This window comes from Rana temporaria, chromosome 4 (assembly GCF_905171775.1).
Source record: "Rana temporaria chromosome 4, aRanTem1.1, whole genome shotgun sequence".
Taxonomy (NCBI): Eukaryota; Metazoa; Chordata; class Amphibia; order Anura; family Ranidae; genus Rana; species Rana temporaria.
The window spans coordinates 102,602,729-102,620,676 of record NC_053492.1 but is presented as its reverse complement, the minus strand read 5'-3'; the positions used below and the strand labels follow the sequence as shown (position 1 = coordinate 102,620,676).

The following is a 17,948-nucleotide window of genomic DNA, read 5'->3' as shown; positions in this document are numbered from 1 at the left end:
TTGAAATGGCTGCCATAATCTGCGACACACAGGAAAGTCCCTACACTATTTTTGAAATTGCAGCCTGCACAGGAACTCTGGTTTTCAATATGGTTATGATTTCCAGTGCGGGGCAGCTTGCCATTAGGATTAACGGCACCTGCCCATGGGTCCCACGTTTCCCTGTGTGGGATCCCACAGCAGCACAACCCACACAAATTTGAACCAAGCTTTAAGCATTTCTATATTCTTAACAAGCAGTGAAAGAGATTTAAATTAAGTCCTCACTGGCTTATATAGCTACAGCCACTGTGGAGTAAATTATCCCCAAAGATTTCCACAGAGACTTTTAAGTTAGCTTGCAGTCAGTTTGTGAACACTTGCTGTTTGTTTACATTAGGAGACTGACAGGCTGCAAATTCCCTTCTGCCATTGAAGAGGAAGTGGGAGATGAACTGTGATTTATGCTTCTGTGTTGAACTTGAGAATGAATACCTCCACAGTGCTTGCAGCTATAATGAGTATTTTTTTTAAAGTGTATTTACTGTTTGTTAATAATATGTAAATATTGGAATGTACTTAGTCTGGCTATTGTTTCATAAGCCTGGCACTAGACATTCACATTCATTTTCCAAGCGCAACTAAAAATCCAGAGAGGTGTTATGAGCAGAGTAGTTGATTAACCTTCCTCTGACCCTTCAGCTGTGTATGTAATTTGACCTTCTGCTGCTGGGACCTGTTAACAAAACAGGCAATTTACAGCAAGCCTGTAAAGGCAACCTAGTAAGAAAGGGAAAAGTAGCCTAGAGTTAATTTTTGGCTACAAAAAATACATTTAGCAGTTCATATGCAATATTTTATAATTTCTGAATTAAACAAATACAAACATATTTTTCTTATCCTGGTCCCAATGAAAATATATACAAAACACCTTTTCCTTAAAATGAGCCTACTGAGTATTTCACCTGTAATTCCATAAAGAGTTATGGAAAGCACTGTAAGAAGTCACTGAAGCAAGTGTTGAGAAACTATTTTTTGAAACAGATATTCAAACTTGTCCTCGAGCTTCACTAGCGATGCACATTTTATAGATATCCTCACAAGGGCACATGCAAATGTGCCACTTAGTTAAATTCATTTGTATTTCTTAGCAGAAACCCACTTACTGTGGGAAAGGCCTGAAGACAATATTAACCTAGCACTTTAACTGGAGAAAAGAAAACCGGCATACAAGTAAAAACTGCTTTCTGTATCACATAGTTCCATTTTCTGTTTCTTCATTCTTCAGTGACAGAATGGTACAATTTGTGAATGAATGATAACATTTGACTGCTATGGGTAATGGCTTAATTTCTGCTCCAGTTTTGGTGCACTGACCCCCTAACCCTCCTGATAGATATCAACAAGGCCCAGCTTCAATCTTCATGCTGCAGAAAACCAAGGGAATAGTGCAGTTAGTCAAAGCTGAGTACCTGTCTGTCACTTCACAAGAAAGGATACATTTATAGGCAACCGGTGTCTGATAAGACAGTCAGGGCAGTACAGAAAATGCAACTAAGCTTCTCTGTGCCTCTTGGAGTCCTTATCAATGTTAGTCAAAGGAATGGGGGGCAAAGCTGCTACTTTGACTAAGCCTTATTATGTCTTAAGCCCTGTACACACGAACGGTTTGTCTGATGAAAACGGTTTGTTTTCCATTGGTGAAAAAAAATAGAACATGTTTTAAAATTTAAAAAACGATAGAAAACGATAGAAAAAAAAAACGATTGTCTGTGTGGAAGTCCATCGGTCAAAAATCCACGCATGCTCAGAATCAACTCGACGCATGCTGGGAAGCATTGAACTTCATTTTCCTCAGCACGTCATAGTATTTTACGTCACCGCATTTGGACACAGATTTTTGACCAATGGTGTGTAGGCAAGACTGATGAAAGTCAGCTTCATCGGATATCCGACGAAAAAATCCATCGGATTAGATTCCATCAGATATCCGATCGTGTGTACAGGGCTTTAATTTGTCTCTGCTTTGACTTCATAGTTTCACAATATTTTACATGCCCTTGTGAAATCCCTTTTATTTTCTTTTTTAAATGTAGGGATTAGGTGGTGTGCAGCACTACTGGACCTATAGTGGTAAAGGAAGGTATAGCTGCACCTAAATTTGACGTGGAATCGGTTCAAGCTATCCCTTCTTTTTTACTTGGTAGAATCTGGAAGATTCTTCATGTTAGGGCATGGTTGCGTTACAACTGAAGTTAAAAGAGCATTCATGATAAAAAAAAGTGTTAGATAAACATAGCATATAGTATACATGTATTTCCTAAAGTATAATTAAAGGAAATTTTTTTTTTTTTTAATTATACTTTATACTGAGTAGAGCTGGACTATAATACCTTTTTATTTTGCTGTCTGTGCCCTCATTAGGGAGATTCACCCTCTCTATTAGTCCTATTTACTATTATCATGAAAAGTGAATGTAAAAGAAAATCTTTTACTTTCACTATCCAAAGGGGGACTTGGTTCTGATGACCTAGGGGGCCTCAATGTATTCCCTTAATTTGCAGGGATTTTTTCTCACTTACTGTTTTGGCTTTGGGACAACTGGACACAAATGGGCAAAAAAAAAAAAAAAAGAAACTCTAGCCCAAAAAAAAATTGCCTATAGTTCTACTTTAAGTTGTAGCTTCTAAAATGTATTCAGTCGATTTACTTCAGTTGACTTCTTTGCAGGCAGGACCCAAGCATGACTGACTCATTTACAGTAACCAGTGTGGAGGAGTGGTTAGAGGCCATCAAGATGAACCAATATATAGAACACTTCACAATGGCAGGATATGTTACCCTAGACTCTGTGCTGTATCTAAGCAACAGGTAAGAGCCAGTCTAATGTATTGCTGCTGTATTATAAGCATAGATGCATACATAATACCTTATAATTGATACCATTTCCCTAAATGAAACAAATACGGCATCTACATCTTTAAGCTTATAAACTAATAATGGCCCACTATTGTGTTACATTGTCACATATACTGTGTGTGTGTATATATATATATATATATATATATATATATATATATATATATATATATATATATAGTGCAGGCCAATACAAATGGTCCTCAGACAACTTTTTTTTGACTGAGCTCTGTGCACAAAGCCATGAGCATGATGATGGTTTTGTTTAATAATTTTGGAACTTGAATGGCATGTACAGGGCCTCGACCTCAACACCGTCTTTAAGTTTAATTTTAACACAGATGAATCCAATAACTGGGTTAAATGTTCTTTGGAAGGAATGGGCGCAAATTCCACACAGACATACTCCAATATATTGTAAAAAGCTTTACCAGGTAAAAAAAAAAATCCCCTAAATTGCTTCCTTTACCTTAGTGCAGTCCTCCTTCACTTACCTCATCCTTTGAATTTGCTTTTAAATGTCTATTTCTTCTGAGAAATCCTCACTTCCTGTTCTGAGAAATCCTCACTTCCTGTTCTTCTGTCTGTAACTCCACACAGTAATGCAAGGCTTTCTCCCTGGTGTGGAGTGTTGTGCTCACCCCCTCCCTAGAGGGGGCGAGCAGGACAGTCAGGACACCCACTAACACACATCTCCTTTCCCTATCTGCAACATAGAGAGCATCCTGACTCTCCTGCTCGCCCCCTCAAGGGAGGGGTCAAGCACTACACTCCACACCAGGGAGAAAGACTTGCATTACTGTGTGGAGTTACAGACAGAAGAACAGGAAGTGAGGATTTCTCAGAAGAAATAAGCACATTTAAAAGCAAAATCGAAGGATGAGGTAAGTGAAGGAGGACTGCACTAAGGTAAAGGAAGCTATTTAGGGGAAAACATTTTTACCTTTACAACCCCTTTAATATTAGTATCTATGGTTTGATGGCCATATTGCCTAAATGCACAGCTTGACGACACACCACTCTCTGTCTTTCCATTGTGGCTTGTGGTTTGTTCAGTTGAAGTTATCTTTATCATACTTTATGGTAGAACAAAGTGAAATGTGTCTATGTAAAAAAAGATCTTCTTGCTTGATTTGTGTACATTCATTTTTCTTGTCTCATCTTCTTTCAGTGAACTCAGCAAAATTGGCATCAACTTAGCTGGCCATCAGAAGAAAATCCTTTCCAGCATACAGAATCTCCAGGCACTAGGGACTCATGTGCAAATCTGATGGCACGCTGGTGTTTACCATGTCCTTGATACTCTGCAGGAGATGTACTGAGCTGTACCAAAAGTAGTATACGCTGTCATTGCAGCCGACCTTCCAATAACACAACTACTGCAGGGAATAATAATCTCTTCCCAATGTATATCAATGGGAAAAAAGTCTGGATTTTTGACAACGGTGCCTTTGGACAGGTGTTTGGACAAATAAAATCAGTGTGAACTCAAAGCCACATTACACACTGTTAGAGTTCTTTAAGCTGAATTACTCTTGATGGTACAACGTAGTGGAATGTGTCTGTGTAAACAACAATGGTTTCAAGTGACGCAGTGTTTTTATGTTACGGGAAATGGTATTGGACTGATTAGTGCATAGGATCTTGTCCCACATTGTCTCATAATGATCATCCATCATTACTGTTGGACACAGTCAACGATAGTATGGTATTCTAAAGCAACAACCATATTTATCATCTACGGGGTGGTGTACATCACAACTTTTCTATGAGTAGTTGCCAGATGAAACTTCTCACCTTTAAACCATTCTTATACTTTTACTAATAACTATTTCTACTAAATGATCCCATCTACTGCAATGAATAGCTTTAGAATTCATAATATTTCTGCATAATTCTGAATAAAAAATGCACTGCCCCTCATTCTCACATCTGAGACTTGTAGTCTTCAGCCTACTGCTCCTTCACTCCACATTGTCAAGAAATTCAATAAATCCATCTAGCATTTGTATTCTGCATTGATAGTTGTGTCTTTTAATAAAAGAACCACAGAGCACGTGATTAGAACTACTCCCATTTTAATGCATTTGCCTAGGGTTTTTTATTTTTAGCTCAAGGATATCTTTGCTCTTAGCTAAGCCTCTGTGCTTCATTGTCTGAAGTTCAATGCCTAAGAGGTTACGTTTTCTACCCACTCACATGGAAGTGGAATTCAGCCTATTTGAAATGTCTCTTTCATTCCAGCTCCATAGGTGCAGCCCATGACACAAGAATGTTACCGGTTTTATCGTTGCAACAAAATGACTTTTCTTTCATAGAAAAGACGTCAGGGTTTGTGTGTGAAAACAACGACATATTTTGTGACACAGCTGCGGTGACATAGTGTTTGTGACTCCATCTTGTTCATGAAAAGAGTTCTGGGAGATGTAAATAGCTGTCAAGAAATTTTGTAAAGCAAACACATTGTAGCACAACTCTGCTTTGTTGGGTTTGTACACAATGATGTGTTCATTTTGTGTGCCATAATTAAATGTTAGGCCCTTTTCATTACCAGGGAGGGGACTTCTCAATATGTGATGCAATTAATGACTTTTTCCCCCATCCAAAGGAGGGGCTGGTTCTGTATCAAGCTCCTCCCACTGCTTGGTGTCATGTCTACAGAGCTGAAATGTTCACCTGATAGAACGAGAACAACTTGTACAAACCACAAAACTATACCAATGTGGGCTGTTTTATGTATAAATCTCTATATATTGTAAATATGTATATACATTTCTTTTGAATGTTAATAAAACGACAGAACCATATAACACAGTAAAATAAGGGTTTGTTATTTATGTGCCGAAAATATTTAATAAAAACCAACATACATTTTTAATGAAAATAAAAGCCTCAGGTACTCTGATGGGTAATTCATTTTAATGTCTAAGTATAGGAACATTCTTTGCTTTTTTGTCAGGTTCCTCACTATGACAACAAGACGTCCTTATTACTTTGTTCTTTGCTAAAATGTTCTCACACTAAAGGGAAGCACCAGACAAAAGACAAACTGCAATTACCTGTCTATGTGAATTTGCAAAAAAAAATATTTTCAATCAGGGTTAATCAGGGTTTTTTATTTTATTTTCCATCAGGGTTAAAGCGGTATTAAATCCAAAAATAAAACCTATAATATAGTGCAGCTTACCAATCCTTAAAGAGGTTGTAAAGGTTATTTTTTTTTATTTTCTAAATAGGTTCCTTTAAGCTAGTGCATTGTTGGTTCACTTACCTTTTCCTTCGATTTCCCTTCTAAATGTTTTTTTCTTTGTCTGAATTTCTCACTTCCTGTTCCTCCTCAGTAAGCTTGCCCCCATCATCCGAGCCGTTCTGGCTGGGGGTTAGTCAGGGTGCTCGCCCCCTCCCTTGGGACTACATCCCTGTGGAGAGACGCTGCCCCCTAGGTGGCGTAGCCAATGTTAAGTATGGCCGTCATTCCCGCGTCGAAATTTGAAAATTTTACGTCGTTTGCGTAAGCAGTCCGTGAATGGGGCTGGACGTAATTTACGTTCACTTTGAAACCAATACGTCATTGCGGCGTACTTTGGAGCAATGCACACTGGCATATGTACACGGACGGCGCATCAATAATTTACATAAAACACGCCCCCCTCATCCTCATTTGAATTAGGCGCGCTTACGCCGGCCCCATTAACGCTACACCGCCGTAAGTTAGGAGGCAAGTGCTTTGTGAATACAGCACTTGCCTCTCTGACTTAAGGCGGCGTAGCGTAAATACGATACGCTACGCCGCCGTAAAAATGCGCGGATCTACGTGAATCCAGCCCATAGAAGGTGAATCTAAGGAAAAGGTAAGCGAACCAACAATGCACTAGCTTAAAGGAACCTATTTATAAAATAAAAAACAAACCTTTAAAACCCCTTTAAATGTAAATTTACACTATGTAAAGCTTCTGTCACCGTAGGGACATAGGACATTTGCTAGCTAGCACTGAGCTGCAGTATGCTGGCCCGAATCGCACTGCAACATCAGGCAGTTTGTTTTGTACACTTCAAATAAAACTTATACAAAACAAAAAAAGGAGCAGTGTGATGCGATAAATCATGCACTACACCCTAGAGCAATCGGCAATGCTGAGCGGCCAGAACAGTGAATTGCACATGCTGCTTTGCGTTGCAGTGTGAAGTGGCCCTAAATTTTGTTAAAATTATTGTTTTTAGGTGGGTTTTTTCAGTTACTTTCATCAGTATCACACATTCTTTGTTAGGGTGTTTCCACCGAATTGAGGAGTAATGGAGATTCCTTTGGACAGCGGCATTGTCAAGTCTGGGGAGAGAGTAGTGTTGATGGAGGAGCAGATTTAGAGATGGACTTGACTAATGTTGGCTATAGATAGATCAACATTTGGCCAGATCAGCAGGAAGCGGATGAATTTTGATTATTCTATGAACAGGCTGGTTGTACTGAAGTTAATCCATCGATCGACTTCAGTAAAACCAGCCTGGCAGGTTGCTTCTTTGTGATCACTGCCAGCGGCTATAGCTGCCAGCAATGATCATTGTATTATGATGACTTGGAAACTTCCCAGAATACAATAGCTCAGCAGGAGGGATTATTACACCAGTAGGGAGAATCAAGCTTTTTTCTTTCCTTCAACCTGTGGTTGAATGCTGTCTTGACATCTGACCATTAATCTCAACAAAAATGTTACATAAGAACACATGTGCATTTCAAATATTGAATATATTTAATTTAATGTAAAAACCTTGTGTAGATATCAATAAGCACAAAGACTAAAGCTGGGAATCACCATCTTGGATGTGATGTCAACTTAAAATGACAATAGATGAATCATTTTTCCTTTGTTCAGCCAGCGTCAGTATACACCGCTTAGGGGCTACAGCCAATCGAATGCAGCATCTGATCAAAAAAAGTTTTCCAACTTGTCCATTCAACAAAAAGTCAATCTAACAATTAACTTATGTCAAACAGGGGTAGCCACGCACTGATTGAAGCTTGACCAGACCTTGCTGACCAGCCAAATTTTGATTTATCAATGGCCAGCTTTAGAGCTGTCACTCAAGTGACACTCCACAGTATTCCCCTTTACTCTTACATAGCATCAACATACATACACTATATTGTCAAAAGTATTGGGCCTTTACACGTAAATGACCTTTGACTGCATACCAGACTTAGTCCGTAAGGTTCAATATTGAATTGGCCCACCCTTTGCAGTTATAACATCTTCAACTCTTCTGGGAGATCCATATCATTTGGTAGAGGGGGCCCCTTAGTTTCAGTGAAGGGAACTCTTAATACATCAGCATACCAAAACATTTTGGACAATTTCATGCTCTCAACTTTGTGGGAAAAGTTTAAGGACAGACCTTTTCTGTTCCAACATGACTGTGCACCAGTGCACAAAGTAAGGTCCATAAAGACATGGATGAGCGAGTTTGGGGGGGGTGGAACTTGACTGGCCTGCACAGAGCCCTGACCTCCATAGAACCCCATAAAACATCTTTGGGATGAATTAGAGCGGTGACTGTGAGCCAGACCTTCTCGTCCAACATCAGTGCCTGACCTCACAAATGTGCTTTTGGAATAATGGTCAAACATTCCCATAGACACACTCGTAAACTTTGTGGACAGTCTTCCCAGAAGAGTTGAAGCTGGTATAGCTGCAAAGGGTGGTCCAACTCAATATCAAGCCCTACAGATGAAGACTGGGATGCCATTAAAGTTCATGTGCGCGTAAAGGCAGATGTCACAATAAATTTGACAATAAAGTGTATAAGGTTTTGAAGGAATGTGAAAAGATGACTGGGGATGCTGGGTCAGCACAGAGAGTAATTAGACACTAGAAGAGGAGATGGCTATGACAGGGAAGGAGGGAGAGGGTTGTGCTAGAGAGACTTTCCTGAAGTAGTCAACATTTTTTTAGCAAGTTGAAAGGCATATTGCAATTCATTAAGTAAAAATGTAAAAAGGGAAAAGGGGTAATTGGGATTTTAATTGAGGCATGTGGGTGCATTAAATAATTTGTATGGAATGTAAATAGACTAAGTGTCACAATCCCATAGGGTAGTTCCAGGGCCGGATTTGCTCTCCCTGCCGCCCCAAGGCCAATGCACCGTCAACCGCCCCCCCCCCCCAAATTAACAGAGAATGTGCGGCACGGTTAGTTAAAATATGTTTTGTTTGTTTTTTTACTTTTTTTATTTTTATTTATTTGTAGCTTGTCGCTTACTTTTTTTAATTTTTGTATAATTTTCTTATTATTTTTCTTATTCTTTACTTTTTTTTTTATTAATTTAATTATTATTTCTTATTATTTATTTATTTTTTACCCCTTTTTTTTTTACTTAACTTTTTTGCTATCACACAGGAGAAAACAATTTCCTGTGTGATAGCAATTGGAGGTGACATGTTCTCTTTATTGACCCTGTCACCTCCAAAACAGGAGTCCTAGCACTGTGCTAGAACTCCTGTCACAGCTCTCCCCTCTCACCGTAAAATCCTTTTCTCTGAGTTCATGGACGGACACATCCTTAATCTTGACAAAGTGGGTATTAGCCTTCATTCAGGAGTGACTAGGCAGAAACCTGTAGAAAGTGTTAAACACATCACACCTAATACAGTACCGCCCAGGGGGCGGTCCCTCTGGGTATAACCCCTCTCTCTGCATCTCGCAGCTCAGTTCGTCAAAAAGCAGTACAAACTCAAAATAGAGGGGTGGGTGCTGTGTCCGTCCGTGAACTCAGAGAAAAGGATTTTATGGTGAGTACAAAAATCCTATTTTCTCTTTCATTCATGGATGGACACACCTCACAGGTGGAGCCCCCCCCCCCCAGGAGAACCCCTGGCCCTAGCAGATAGCCTAGCTCAGAGAGCCCAAGGAGGAGGGAGGAAAAGAAAGGATGGAACCCCCTACTCAACCTCCCCGGGAATGTTAAGCAGAAGCAGGGGATTACTACTTACCCTTCCCGTGTGGATTATGCTTGAAGAATCCCAGACAGACCATCTTCCGCATGGTTACGGAGGTGACTTTTGGCCTGGCCGCTGCGACTCGGCCCTTTAGACCGGTCATATGCGTTCCCTGAAGCATGTAGCTCACCGGCAACCTGTAGAGTGAAGGGCATGTCATGGACGACCCAGCGTGTAGCTATGGTCGGCACACACTCGATGGCCGAAACTGGGGGGACTATAAGGATCTGGGATCCAGCCTGTCACCCAGTCGGCAGTTGATCGTAGATCACAGGAACAATCAAAAAAAATAATAATACAATTTAATTTGGAATAAATCTCCAGGCCTCTGGGCCCGGAGGGAGACATGTCTTCTCCTTTGCTAGGCAGAAAAAAACTGATCTTCGAGATGCAGAGAGAGGTTTTAAAGCCAGAGAGACCGACCCCTGGGCGGTACTGTATTAGGTGTGATGTGTTTAACACTTTCTACAAGTTTCTGCCTAGTCACTCCTGAATGAAGGCTAATACCCACTTTGTCAAGATTAAGGCTGTGTCCGTCCATGAACAAAAGAGAAATAAAAATTAATATAGTAATTCCTTTACTACTTACAAAGTAGCCCAGGAATGAAGTTCAGCTCCAAAAGTGGGGTAAAGGTGGTCTGGTGTGACTAGTCTCACCCGGGACTGAAGTGAGGAGTAGCCAGGCAGAAACCAGGGTAGAAAACCAAACCTCGGGACCAGGTTGACGATCACTGTATGAAAATGTATGATACAGGCTATGCGCGCATCAACGTCTATCGGGTGCTGTGTGTCAGAAAAGGAAAAAGAAAGGGAAAAAATAATAGAAAGAAAAAATAAATGAATGGAAAAAATGAATGAAAAAGGGGGTGAAAAACAATATGAAAAAGGATATAGAAAGTGGATATGTATGTAGTGATCATAAAGGTACTGGCAAAGGGGAAGGTGAATGGCAGGAATGTGTGAATGTGTGTAGGGAAAAATGTGAATAAATTAAATTATATATACACCTAGTAATACGTGTAGTTAGTACACCTGTTGTGTAATTGATACAAATACAATAGTTATTTCCAAAGTGAAGACTATGGGCCAGATCCACATAGCGATTTCAGTAGATACGCCGGCTTACTTTCAAATTACCCGCGTCGTATCTTTAGTTTGAATCCTCAAACCAAGATACAACGGCATCTGGGTTCGATCCGACAGGCGTACGGCTTAGTACGCCTTCGGATCGTAGGTGCAATACTTTGGCGCCCGTTGGGTGGAGTTTGCGTTGTTTTCCGCGTCGGGTATGCAAATTAGCTTTTTCGGACGATCCACGAACGTACGCGCGGCTGTCGCATTCTCTTACGTCGTCTCTAGTCGGCTTTTTCCGGCGTATAGTTAAAGCTGCTATTTTGCGGCGTATAGATAGACTTGCCATGTTAAAGTATGGCCGTCGTTCCCGCGTCGAAATTTGAATTCTTTTTTTTTTTTGCGTAAGTCGTCCGTGAATAGGGATGGATGTAAGTCACGTCTAAGTTCAAAAAATGACGTTGTTGGGACGTCATTTTGCGCAAAGCACGGCGGGAAATTTCGAAACGGAGCATTCGCAGTTCAATCGGCGCGGGGACGTGCTTCATCGGCGCGGGGACGTGCGATTTGAATTCCGCCGCCAGAAATACACTACGCCGCCGTAACTTACGGTGCAAAATCGTTGAGGATTCAAAATTACGCCAGGTAAGGTACGGCGGCGTAGCGTATCTCTAATACGCTGCACAGATGTAATTCTCTCTGGATCTGGCCCTAAGTATCAATGTATAAATGTGTAGTAAATGTGAATGTAAATGTTAGTGGCAGTGTGTGGGATCATGTGTAAAGAGCTATATATAAATAAATAAATAAATAAATAAATAAATAAACGTTTATTAAAGGGTAAGATTCTGCAAATAAATATTGAAAATATTGAAAATGTCGGTGCTTTTACCTGCAATTTTTTAACTCCGCTAAAACATACTATTTTATTTTTGATAATTAGAAGATCTTGCATAGAAGGCTTCCTCAAATCAGCTGATCACCAAGTTGCTACCTGTGTCCCTCCCTCTTTCCCTAAGGATGACTCCCCCCCCCCCCCCCAAGGATTCATGTACTTTACTTGAATTCCACCACCGCCTTGAACTGCAAATTTTAACAATGAGATGGAATATATTTTATTAGATCCTTACGGGCCTTGTTACCTCAGCACCAAGAACCCCACAGGAATATTCTACAGGGATACAGCAATAAAAAATGTGGTTCTGTTAGTGAGAGAGGAAATCAAACTGATCCTGTCACATGGACAGTGTAAAATTATGAGACAATACCAGAGAAGACACTTGGTGAACGCTGGTAAAAGGTTTCAATAGCTATAATTAAAGTGACAGAACTAGAGATAAAAGCACTTATCTGACATCGCTCACAATTACAATCACTTCAGCTGATGTGGTTTCAGGGCAAATTAATTTGTATTTAGATTTTATCGTTCGGTAGTATTAAAAAAAAATGTTTTACTTAAAGGGGTTCTCTACTTCAGTCAGTTTTGGGGAAAACCTTCATTCTTATAATATGGGTCATTGTGACATAGTGGGGTATCCCAGCTGCAATCTGTGCTGTCCAGAATATAAACTTTATGGGCCAGATCCACAAACGAATTACGCCAGCGTATCTATTGATACGCCGCGTAATTTCAAAGTTCCCGCGTCGTATCTTTGTTTTGTATCCACAAAACAAGATACGATGGAATGAGGGATCAATCCGACAGGCGTACGTCTTAGTACGCCGTCGAATCGTAGGTGTATATTTACGCTGGCCGCTAGGTGGCGTTTCCGTCGAATTCTGTGTCGATTATGCAAATTAGCTAGATACGGCGATCCACGAACGTACGTCCGGCGGGCGCATTTTTTTACGTCGTTTGCGTTCGGATTTTTCTGGCGTATAGTTACCCCTGCTATATGAGGCGTATCCTATGTTAACCTCCCTGGCGGTCTTCCCGAGACTGACACGGGGTTAGATTTTCTTGCTACTATCGGTAACCCCGTGTCAGTCACGGGCTTGCCTCGCTAGATCCACAGGCACTTTTTACTTACCTTGTCCCTGGATCCAGCGATGCCACCGCGCTGTGTGAGCGAGCGGGACCTCGCTCGATTCACATAGTGCCTCCGTGTGACGCCGATCTCCGTTCCCTGCGACGTTACGACGCACGGGGACGGAGAACGGCGCCAAATTCAAAAACGTAAACAAACACTATACACACAGTATACTGTAATCTTATAGATTACAGTACTGTATGTAAAAAAAACACACCCCCCCTGTCCCTAGTGGTCTGCCCAGTGTCCTGCATGTCATTTTATATAATAAAAACCTTTTTTTCTCCCTGCAAACTGTAGATTGTCCATAGCAACCAAAAGTGTCCCTTTATGTCAAAAATAGTTTTAGATCAGCTAAAAAACAGCGATAATAAATTATAATCACTTGCAGAATTGTGCGATAGCGATTTGTGGGGAAATTCGTCATAAAAAAATAAAAGTAATGACAGCGACAATTCTGCAACTGAGCAAATTTCAGTGATTTTGATTTGATTACATTATTGAATAATTTTTATTATAATTATATTATTATTTGTTATAATTATTTATAATTATTTATTATATTATAATTTATAATTTTGTTTTTAAAAAAATGTAATACACGGGATGCCTATTAGAATCTTGTTTGGTCAGATTTAAGTGAGTTATTTCTAAAAATTACAGACCTACAATATAAAACGCCAAATTTCCTTGCAAATAATGGTACCGCTTTTAGCATGTTTTTTCTGAAAGAATCATACCGCCAGGGAGGTTAAAGGGTCACTAAAGGAATTTTTTTTTTTTAGCTAAATAGCTTCCTTTACCTTACTGCAGTACTGGTTTCATGTCCTCATTGTTCGTTTTTGCTTTGAAGTAGCTGTAATTCTGCTGTGATCTCCACACTTCCTGGTTGCCTGTTTCCTTATAACCATCATACTGGGAGATTTTCATGGTGGTCTAAGCTGTCATTACTGTGTGTCTAAAGCTCCTCAGAACCAATCAGATTCATTTTAAAAACAAAACACTGCCCTGGATTTGTTTGTTTTTGTTCTGTGAGTCTTCCCGACTCACCTCTCACCCGGAACTTCATGTATGTACCTTTAAAACCGAAAGTGAAACTAGAGGCACATTATATGATAGATTAAATTCAATTTTTAATCATTTTTAAAAGGAATCAGTTAACTTTTATGTCTCTATACCCAATAAACAGTCATTTCAGCAAAAAAAAATATTTCCTTTGGTGACCCTTTAAGTATGGCCGTCGTTCCTGTGTCGAATTTAAAAAATGTTACGTCGTTTGTGTAAGTCGTTCGCGAATAGGGCTTTGCATAGAATGACGTCACCGTCGTAAACATTGGCTTGTTCTGGTTTAATTTGGAGCATGCGCACTGGGATACCCCCACGGACGGCGCATGCGCAGTTGAAAAAAAACATCATTTACGTCGGGTCAATATGTATTTACATAAAACACGCCCCCATCACATCCATTTGAATGGCGCGCGCTTACGCCGCCAAAGATACACTACGCCGCCGTAACTTACGGCGCACATTCTTTGAGGATTAAAAAAATAAAAAATAAGTTACGGCGGCGTAGTGTATCAGAGATACGCTGCCGATGTACGTGGATCTGGCCCTATATATTTAGATATTCTTAAAGCCCAACTGCAGGCTCTGTGATATCTCCTTCCAAAGCAAACCAAGGCCCCCGGTGTTTTTTTCAAAGACTTACCTTCCTTATAATGTCTTCTGGCTGGTAACGTGGCAAGCTAAGTCCTTTACCTCTCCTGTTCATCTCCATTGGTGGGCAGTCTTTAGAGTTGATTGTGTCAATGTTGCTCTCTGCTTTCCACTACACAGTTCATGATGCCCTGCATTTATAGTACGTCCTTTGTCCTCTGGGTTGAATTACATTGGGCATCTCTCAACCTGAAAGACTGAAGACATCTTGTGTCATAAAAGAAACACTGCCAAGGGACAGCTCTGAAGTGAAGGTGAGTATTGTAGTCTGAGCCTTAAAATAAGCCATTGTTGTCCTCTGTAACTATGGGTACCATTAAGAAATTATCCTTCAACATTCATAATAGAGGCACTGAAACCACAGAACATACTCCCTTATTTTCTCTGGCAGCAGAGACTTGACAGCCTGTTAGCCTTCTAATGTAAACAAGCTGTTGGAAAAGGACCAAAATCCCATCTCCAGAGTCTCTGTTGTGATCTTTGAGGATTAGTTACTCCATAGTATTTGCAGCTATGGAAATCAGTGAGGGCTTGTTTTAACCCATTTGTGACCACAATATGTCTATTAGATTGGAATATCTTAAGAAGGTTAATAATCTTGAAGTGGGGTACTGTAAAAATAGATAGTCAAGGCACTTAGCTCAAACAGCTTGCCGGCTACCAGGGAACACCAGCCCTAAATAATAGATAATTGCAAAAAAGGATGAGTATGAAAGGATAGGCGTTAAGTGGTGATTTCCTGATGATATAGCATACACATATATTCATTAAAACAAATGTTTATTAAGGTATATATAGTACAAAAGCAAACACACATATAAGGACAAAGTGCAACCAAAAATACCCATACATAGGTAAAATCACAAAATGTGCAACATAACATCAAAGGGTGTTATATGAAGTTTGTCAGAGCATAACATCAGAGGGTGTTATATGGAGCTTGCCAACATTTTTCCGGCACAAAGGACGCTTCTTCAGGCCTTCATTCCATAAATTTAGGCTCCACACCTATGCTCAAATTGTATGGCATGTTCGAGCTAATGGGACACCAGTGATAGACCGTCTTGTCGGCAACCAACATACAGGAGAAAGACCCCCAGCTGAGTCAGGGAACACTCAATGTGCGCTGTCACATGTGGATGTGGTGAATCACTCAGAATCCAACTGATGTTTATACAGTCACTGCAATAAGTTCATGACATCTAGTGGCTCAACCAACCGGGGCTCCTTATTTAATATTGAGATGTACCTCCCGGACCGAAAACAGACAAGGGGTCATGTACAAAGATCAAAATAATGGGAGTACATCCTACATGTAGGGAACCTAAAACGTTAAATATCTGGATCTCCCGAGGAACCCACAATCCAGCCTGAAAATCCCCAAAGCCAGCCTTACAGCAGAGAACTAGGAATGTTGAACTGTAGATTCCAAGTTCCCAGCCCCCCTGTCAAACAAAATAGTCACGTGACTCATTTGTCAAGTTACGTGATACATACTGATGCTGCAAAGCTTGGTCTAGGCATCTAAATGAAAACAATGCCGGTCATTAAATGTGTTAAAGCACTTTTTAATGCCTTTTGAGAATATGTAAAATATGTTAATACTTTCATAGTCTGGGCACAGGTACACTTTAGAGGGTCAGTCTACCTGAAACTAACATTTTTCTACTGGAGAGAGACTAGTGGAATCAGTTCTTAAAGTGGATGTAAACCCGATTCGTGAAATTTGAGCTGGGCACATATATCAGCAGTATTTTGTTATCTCTCTTCAATGAGCTAAGTCCCATAGCTCTCTCCTGAACTGTGCCTCTGTTATCAGCCGGATAACTCCTGACAAATTCTCGGAAACTTTAGACAAAAGCAGCCTGAATCTTCATTCCGGGGAGGTTGCAAAAATAGATTAATAGGAAGCAGATCCTTTTACAAAACACCTCTGAGAGTCTCTGCCTATGATGAGAGGGGGTGTGTGCCTTTCCTTCAATCAGCAATGTTAATGCTCCTAATTCACCTAATTCTCCTAATGCTGTGTACACATGGTCGGAATTTCCGATGGAAAAAGGCTGACGGAATATTTTCATCGGATATTCCGACCGTGTATATGCCCTATCAGACTTTTTCCTTTAGAAATTCCGACGGAATTAGAAAGGAAATATGTTCTCTTTTTTTCTGATGGAGAAATTCCGTTCGTCTGTATGGAATTCTGACGGAGAAAAAAAACACGCATGCTCAGAAACAATTCGATGCATGCTCGGAAGCGGAGAAGAACCCCCCGGAGAACAGAAGACCCCCCGGAGAGCGGAAGAAGAAGCCCCCCCTGCTAAAAGAGCTAAAGAAGACAGGGGGGGCCTCCGGAGCAGACTAATAAATTATTTTAAAAACCCTGTGTCTTTTTTTTATTAACTTTAACACTTTGCCTCCAGGTGAATGGGTAGGGGTACGATGTACCCCATATCCATTCACTTAGGGTGGGGGGCCGGTATCTGGGGCCCCCCTTTATTTGAGGGGGCTCCCAGATTCCGATAAGCCCCCTGCCCTCAGACCCCGACAACCAACGGCCAGGGTTGTCGGGAAGAGGCCCTGTCCTTATCAACATGGGGACAGGGTGCTCTGGGGTGGGGGGGGGCCCGCAGTGCGCCCCTCTGCCCCAGAGCACCTGACCCCCCCCATGTTGAGGGCATGCGGCCTGGTACGGCTCAGGAGGGGGGCGCTCGCTCGTCCCCACTCCCTTCCTGGCCGGCCGGGTAGCGTGCTTTGGATACGGGTCTGGTATGGATTGTAGGGGGACGTCGGTTTTTCGGCGTAGGGGGGTCTCCTTACAACCCATACAAGACCTAAGGGCCTGGTATGCTCCTGGGGGGGGGAACCCATGTCGGTTTTTTTATTTAAAAATTGGCATGGAGTTCTCCCTCTCAGGAATGCATATCAAATGCTGACGCTAGAATTGGCGGGAATCCAAGTCGGATCCCCGTCGCTTCTATGACGCTCTCGCTGGAATGTGCTTTGTCTATTCCAGCGAGTGTGAGATGTCACCGAGAATCAGCACGATGCTGTCGTGCTAGAAATACATTCTCGGCAACATCTACTGTATACATGTAAAACCTATGTAGGGTGTTTTGGTTGAACCCTGTGTATCATCTGAGGCTGTTCACTTCACTGAGTGTATGGAGGGTTTACATCCACCTTAAGGCTAAGTTCACACTCCCATACGGACCAGCTCACAGCAGGGGTCCGGTGCGTCCCTG

The 17,948-nt window shown here is 41.1% G+C and overlaps 1 protein-coding gene across 1 annotated transcript in view; it reads left to right on the top strand.

Moving 5' to 3' along the window:
• Positions 1–5,708, top strand: part of LOC120936397 (ephrin type-A receptor 3-like) — a gene marked incomplete in the record, with an annotated part of 325,284 nt that extends 319,576 nt beyond the window's left edge. Inside the window, 2 exon segments of the mRNA XM_040348687.1 lie at positions 2,710–2,850; positions 4,070–5,708. Of these exon segments, the coding sequence (XP_040204621.1) occupies positions 2,710–2,850; positions 4,070–4,169 (241 nt within the window).
• Positions 5,709–17,948: the final 12,240 nt, after the last annotated feature.